The following is a 7,658-nucleotide window of genomic DNA, read 5'->3' as shown; positions in this document are numbered from 1 at the left end:
TTTTTTTTTTTTGCGTGTTGGTTTTGCATCTGGTTGCTAGGGTGTTGTGGATGGTTGCTAGGACATGATCTCACCTTGAATGCTCGTGGTACAGCGAGAGGGTCATCGTTGGTGAGACGGTGGAGGAGAGCAGGCCAGCACCGGTGCACCATGGGAAGCAGCTCGTCCTCTCGCTCACATAAAACGCACACACACAACTCCAAGATGTCCAACACCTGTAAATGCACATGCACCTTTGACTTTAGACCCTCTCTGTTCAAAGGAAGCACACCTGCAGCGATGCCAAAGCTATTATACATCACTAGAAGAGATTTTACAACCTTGAGTCGGATTCTCAGGTTGGAGTCAGAGAGCAGGTGGATGCATCGCTCCATCACGTCTTTCGCAATCTGGATATGAAGAGAAAGCTCCTTTTTCTCTGCAGGACCATCTGTGTCCTCATCAGAAGTTGGTGGAGGAACTTCTGTGGATAGGAGAATTTAAAAACCTAATTGGTTTGTCATTCCTGTGCATTCGACTGCATGCTCAAAAGTCTGGCTCTGAATTCGTCTTGTAAATCAGCTACAAACCTTCAGTGTGATAGTAGGAACGCCATAATAACGGATCGCTCTGGGAATTCGGCTCTGTGTGGTGTTGGTTTAATGATCAGAAATCTGAGCCCTGAGTTGAAAGCCTCAGCATGTGGAGGATTGAAGATGAGCCAAAAACGGAGCTCAGGCGATCATAATTCTGCTCTATTACATCTGGACCCTTGTGTAAAGCACTTACCACAGCTTGTTCAAGGGGAACCGACTACCCCTATTACAGGTCTGCGGTTATGATGAAACCTTCAGCAGAATTAACGTAACAGTTCCAGCACTTTTTACTTTTATGCTGCGACAACTCACTGGATCATTACTGTTGTCTGCTGTGCAAGAATTAAATTACAGGCAGGAACTGTAAAGCACAACCATTTTCTATCGTAGAGAAATTTACTGAACTGCAAGCCAACACAGATAATGCATCCTAAAAAAATGTAGGTCCAAAGCGTTTAATTAAGTATACAAGTAAATACAAATTTCTCTAAGACGTTCTCAATTTAGGGTTGAATATGTGCACAATTCTGCTAAATTTGGTTGAAGAGCCTTGGAAGTTTTATCATCCACCAGGCAAAAATCATAAGTCAGATCACTTAGAAAGTAAGAGCATTTACATTAAAGTTTTCCAGGAGAAAATAAAAAGCACTTCCAGAATGTACTTAAAGTGCTCCATTTTCATGCACTAATTTTGTACTTAATATACTAAAAATTATTCTTTAGTACTTCTTAAGATAATCTAAAGTGTATCATAAACTGTATTCAAATGCGCTATTTCAGGACACCATGAATATGAACTAAAATGTGCTTTTAACAAACTTTCTCTATATTAAAAAAAATGTATTTTGTAGTGCTGTCAAATTATTAATCGCATCCAAAATAAAAGTTTTTGTTTACATAATATATGTATGTTTTCTATGTATATTTATTATGTATATATAAACAAATACACACACATGCATGTATATATTTCAGAAAAATATGTTATTTTTATATATTAAATAAATATATTTATTTATAATATAAATTATATGAATATAAATATATGTAAATACATCTAAATATTTTCAAAATATATACTGTATGTTTGTGTATTTATATATACACAATAAATATACACAGAACACACACATATATTAATCAAACAAAACCTTTTATTTTGGATGCGATTAATCGTGATTAATCGTTTGACAGCACTAGTACTTAGTTACCACTTGTAGTACACTTGAACCTATCTTACATACACCCGTGGATTACTACAAATGTACTACAAAAGGTATCTAAATACATTTTTAATAGAGAATATATAATAAAAGAACATTTTAGTTGATATTCATGGTGTTCCAAAATAGCACATTTGAGTACACTTATATGTTTGTAAGATTATCTAGAAGTACTAAAGAATCATTTTTAGTAAGCCTATATTAAGTACAAAATTAGTGCGTGAAAATAGAGCACTTTAAGTACTTTTTTTCCCCTCCTGGCTTAATACTAAAGAAATAGGCATTTAACCAAACATGAATGTAAATTACAAACCTAAATCATTAGGATCTTCCTCCTCTACTCCAATGCCTTCTGCAAGCTCCTTCTGCTTCTTATAGTCCAGGAGAAACTGCCTCAAGTTCACACACTCTTTATTCTGGGTCTCTTTGCTGGGTGTCTTCTGGCATCCCATAGTAGCGGGAAACCACCTCACTGTGGTAAAACGTGTCAATTTTTCAAACTTAACACATTTAGAATCTAATACTTAATAGTAACATTGCTCAAAATAACAGTTAAAGGGATAGTTCACCCAAAAATGAAAATTCTGTCATTAATTACTCACCCTCATGTCGTTCCAAACCCGTAAGACCTTCGTTCATCTTCGGAACACAAATTAAGATATTTTTGATGAAATCTGAGAGCTTTCTGACCCTCATTAGACAGCAATGTTACTGAAATGTTCCCAGGCCCAGAAATGCAGTAAGGACATTGCTTTCCAAAAGGTACCAAGACACATCAATATCAAGACGTATCAATACTCTCGATAATGGCGGCAGATGTTGCAGAGCGGAGACGAATGGTTGAAAAAGTCGCTATTTTTGTTTGCTTTGCACACAAAAAAGTATTCTTGTAGCTTCATAAAATTACAGTTGGACCACTGATGTCACATGGACTAGTTTACCGATGTCTGGGAACATTTTCAGCTGTCTAATGAGGGTCAGAAAGCTCTTGGATTTCATCAAAAATATCTTAATTTGTGTTCCGAAGATGAACGAAGGTCTTACGGGTTTGGAACGACATGAGGGTGAGTAATTAATGACAGAATTTTCATTTTTGGGTGAACTATCCCTTTAAGTAAACTAAGGAAAATTAAGACTCACCGAGTGCTTTCATGAGTGAGTGTAGCACACTACAGAACTGTGGTGCTCTCTGGTCATAGCTGAGATCAAGTGCTGTTAACACGTCCTGCACCACATCGGCCACTAGAGGCAGCAGACTGGCATCTGAGTGAGTGAACATGACCGCAAGAACTCGCGGAGCATGAGGGTGAATGCTGGGTCTGGCTAGGTTTAGAGAAACGTCATTGAGAAGGTAGTCTGAGTTCTTGATGACAAGCTCCTTGGATGAACTGTAATCGCAAGCCTTGCAGAAGTCACACATGGCGCTAAAAGCCGCTTGGCTGACAAGAAGCGACTCGTCCCCGGCCTTCTCCAGCACAGGGTATAGCGTCATCATCATAAGCACACGGAAATCAGTGCCTAATGCCAGTGCAAAGCCCCCGATGCCCTCCAACTGGATACAGATTTGCCAGATATTGCCGTTGAGTTGGTGGAGCGTTGGAGTTTTGGATGCTGGAAGCAGTTGCAAACAGTTTCGTTCTGGATTATTGGACACCAAGGAGGTTGTAGACTCAAGTTTCCCTTCCAAGGCTTCTGAGACTGTAGGGAGATGCCAGTTACTCAAACTGATGTACTCCTCGATGATGGACATGACTGAAGATTTCAAGTCTTCTTGATTTGTTCTAGACCGGTTTGTTCCTGAACAATCAATCCTAGAAGTGTCCGTTTCTACGCCAATGCCTGCAGCACCGACAATGACCTCGTTGAGGACCAAAGCAGCTTGCTTTCTGTAAACCGAAGACTCCCTGTAAAATTCCATGAAGCGGTCAACAAGAAGGTAGAGGTTTCCGTAGTATCCCAACATGCGGCAGATCTTCCTGAGTGCTGAGAATATCTTGTCATCTGTGAAGTAGAGGAAGTATTTCCTCTGGGATGGGATTTGGTGCAGGTCAGGTCTCAAGTCTGTCGAAGACGTCAGAGTTCTCTCCTCGATGATCTTCACATCCGTTACGTCCAGCTCCATCACTTGCATCAATGCTTTGGAGATGCGCTCCAGATGTACTGCTGAAGAAAGTACCGCATCCACTTTAGGCCCCAGAATCTTGAGGTACCCAAGGAACACATTAAGAACAAAGAGCTTGCGTTGGTCGTCAGATGTTCTCATGAGTCTAGGTAAGGATGATGCCAAGCTGTGGAGGTTTTCGGATAGAATATCAGTAAAGTCCTGTCTGCCATTGGTTTGACCCATTTGTGCCACCTCATCTAATGCTGCATTGCACCTGTGCTTAACCTCAGGCTCCTCATCGTTGACAGCACCTACCAATGCTTCCAGAAGAAGACCGACACATTCACCCACAGACTGGCTACACTGAGAAAGAAGAAAATGGGATAGATTGACCAACTCAAGTCTGACTCTCCAGTGCGGGTGGGCAGATGTGCAAGAAATGATCTTCTGTAAGACCAAAGCAAGGCGCTGGGATGTGGTTTTGCGCCAGGATGGACTTCTCTTTACAACAAGCTTCTCAACCAGCCCTAGATTTCCAGCTGCCACATCATTGTCTGTTTTCTGAAGCTGCTCATCGGCCATTACCAGACCTACTGCTTTGTACCAAACCCTCATGGCCTTCACTGTAACTGTATGGCCTTGTCTTACATCTCCACTTATTACGAGACTCAGGGCTCGAGAAATCCCAGGTAAAAAAGTGGCCAAGGTGCGTCCGAGCAGATACCTCTCGTCCCGTCCTGGCTCAATGTGTTCCTCTACGCAGTCGCACTGCTGAAACAAAGAAAGGAGACATTTAAGGGAAGCCGTTTGAACTCCTCTAGCCTTTTCGTGCTCTGCTAATGCCAGAAGTAGTGAAACGGCGGCTCCAAGTCCAGGCAACATGCTTGGCTCGTAGAGTTTAAAAACAATGTCACCGTAGGCAGAGTGCATAAGGGTGTCCAGGCATCTAAGGACGGCCAGCTTTAGTTCCTCAGAGGTTGTGGCGGGTTTTCCCGGGTCTTTTGGGGAACACAGACAAAGGCACAGCTCAGAGAACAGATCCCGTAGAGAATCCCAACTCTGAACGCAAGTGCTCTCCAGCACATACGTCACGGCTTCCATCACCGCCTGGATGAGTCCCTCCCGCTTTGAGCCAGGGGATTTGAGGACAAATCTGAGGGGAAACAGAATATAGTCCTGGAGCTGTTGGAGAGCTCCATCGCTCACACTGCGGAGATGACCACTAAGAGCTTCTACGTTAGCAACCGTAGGTTCTTTGGTCAGGAGGACACAGGATGGGCGGAGATATGCAAATGCAATCTTTGGGTCTTCGATCTGATGTTCAGCCATTCTTCATGTATGGAGCACAAGATCTGTGAAGGATGTTAATACAATTCTGGAAAAAAAAAATCGTCATGAGAGAGACAAACATGAGAAATACAAATATAAAAATGTATGACAAAGAGAAACTTTTGGCAACTAAACAAGTATTAATCAGCATTTGTTAGTATTCAATGACTGATTCCTTGAAGTGACATTTTGATTATATAGTCAAGTAAATGCATTTCACAATGGATGCAGTTCATTTTCCAACTTCTTAAATAATATTGCTGATAATTGTTTTCACTAGCATACATAAAGCATGTTATCTTAAAACAAACATGCAAAAAAACATTGACAAAAGAGTCTATGACTATGAACTGCTTATCACACTAAAACATTTGATGTCCTATGAGGTGTATATCACTCTTGTTACTGTGTATGATTAATAAGATGGTGCCCAGTAAGCACATTTAAAAGTCGTAAAGTCACAATACAAGTCTATTCTTCTATGGTCATGTTTTATTTTAACATATGAAGAGTGAACGAGCATATTGAATATTTACTTACAGCACCTCCCCTTAAAATTTCCCATAGTACTTACTCTTGAGTGGTTCAGTGCAGCTAAGTCATGTCAGCAGCTCACAATCATGTCAATAAACTCCTGCTTTATTTCATTAAATATAAAATTACGAATTTCAGTCCAGAGAGAGATCATCTATGCCTGCTAGCAAACAAAGGCTGGGTTTCCAAGACAAAAGAACACACGTGACTTGAAAATGGCTGGTATTATTATTCAAAACGAGACATGTTGTAAATATTACAGCGTTGCAAAAAACACATCCAGCATGATGTCGCGTCGCGTCGATGTGACGTCACGTACGCGACGCTCGTTTGTTTATCAACCAACTTGGAACAGAATCTCGTCGTGTTCAAACATTCGGCAAAAGTTTCGAGGAATATACTCACGGATCATATCTTATTCATTCGATTTATTAATATCTCGACTTAAACCACCCTTTTGATCCGCGGTAGTTCGTATTTAGTGTTTCCCGCGTGCGTTGTGCCATATTGAATTTAAATCCAGATTAGGCTAACGTTACAAAAACTGCTGACAGGTGAGAATTTATTTACATTACCTTTTATGTTTTAGTTGTTTGCTTGATTTGTTTCTTTAACCTGCTTAATTAGCTTTTACTGTCTTGAATATGTTGGCTGCATGTCCCAGAAATTTTGCATTACAAATAATCACCTTCTCAGCTAATCAATAACTCAGACTCTGTATGGAGTTTAAGTTCAAACTCTTCTATTATATCTACTTTGTTAATCACATGGCCTATATATATGCAATCAAACTACCGTTATAAATACTTTGTGTGTGTGTGTGTGTGTGTGTGCGCAAATTTTATTCATATGTACATTGTTTTACTATATTGGTCTCTAAAGAACAAATATTCCATGTGGTCTCTCTTAATACAAGTAGACCACAGAAAATGAGGTCATGAATCCTAATATGCATAACAATTATTTAAAAATAAGCAAAATGCATTTGAAAGTGGTTTAATAATGTGTATGTATGTGGTTAGTTGACAAATTAAATGTATTATTGTAGCATTTTTATTTAATATCAAGCTTCCGGATTAAATTTTATGGCAGTTTGAGAGAATGCGTATAATTTTAGCACTATTTTAAAACCTTTTATTTGTAGTTTATTTTTAAATGTCCTTGGATTGTGAAAAATAAAATAAAACTATGCCATATAAACGAATATTCCATGTCGAAGCTATACTATAATAAGAATTATAGTAAAAAATATTGTTTAGAAAGTAGTTTTAAATGCAGAATAACACATCAAACAGTCAAAAGTCAACTACCCATACTTTATATATTATATAAATGTAAATATAAGGGTCCATTTTTTCCTGTGAGTCCCTTAGTTCGAAAGCAGCTTTAAATTTCTTAAGTGAAATGCAACTCAGACCTGTTTATAACCTGTTGTGTCTTCTCAGGGTGGTTTGGTGAGAGAGAGCGGTCAGCATGTCGTCTTTCTCCGAGTCTGCGCTGGAGAAGAAGCTGTCTGAACTGAGTAACTCGCAGCAGAGTGTTCAGACTCTGTCTCTGTGGATCATTCATCACCGCAAACATGCATCCTTCATCGTGCGTGTGTGGCACAGAGAAATGAAGAAAGGTAAGAGAGAGTTTTACCGCTGTTGACACTGGTGATCGGTTAACAGCTGCAGCTTTGGGTTTACAATGGTAGTTGAAGGAATAGTGAAAATATACTCACCCTCAGGCCATCCAAGATGTATATGAGTTTGTTTCTTCATCAGATTTGGAGAAATGTAGCGTTGCATCACTTGCTCAGCAATGGATCCTCTGCAGTGAATGGGTGCCGTCAGAATGAGAGTCCAAACAGCTGATAAAAACATCACAATAATCCACACCACTCCAGTCCAT

General features: G+C 39.7%; 1 protein-coding gene across 1 annotated transcript in view; it reads right to left on the bottom strand.

Annotated features, from left to right (window-relative positions):
• LOC107694419 (TELO2-interacting protein 1 homolog) overlaps positions 1-5,884 on the bottom strand; it is a 16,483-nt gene extending 10,599 nt beyond the window's left edge. Inside the window, exons 1-5 of the mRNA XM_016494108.1 lie at positions 5,806-5,884; positions 2,939-5,277; positions 2,112-2,270; positions 321-463; positions 75-215 (exon numbers count right to left, since the gene is read on the bottom strand). Of these exons, the coding sequence (XP_016349594.1) occupies positions 75-215; positions 321-463; positions 2,112-2,270; positions 2,939-5,231 (2,736 nt within the window). The 5' untranslated portion in view covers positions 5,232-5,277; positions 5,806-5,884. The remainder of the gene's footprint in view (positions 1-74; positions 216-320; positions 464-2,111; positions 2,271-2,938; positions 5,278-5,805) is intronic.
• Positions 5,885-7,658: the final 1,774 nt, after the last annotated feature.

The sequence above is a fragment of the Sinocyclocheilus anshuiensis genome, unplaced genomic scaffold (genome assembly GCF_001515605.1).
Source record: "Sinocyclocheilus anshuiensis isolate Anshui unplaced genomic scaffold, SAMN03320099.WGS_v1.1 scaffold1826, whole genome shotgun sequence".
Taxonomy (NCBI): Eukaryota; Metazoa; Chordata; class Actinopteri; order Cypriniformes; family Cyprinidae; genus Sinocyclocheilus; species Sinocyclocheilus anshuiensis.
This window is presented reverse-complemented; position numbering and strand designations above follow the sequence as displayed.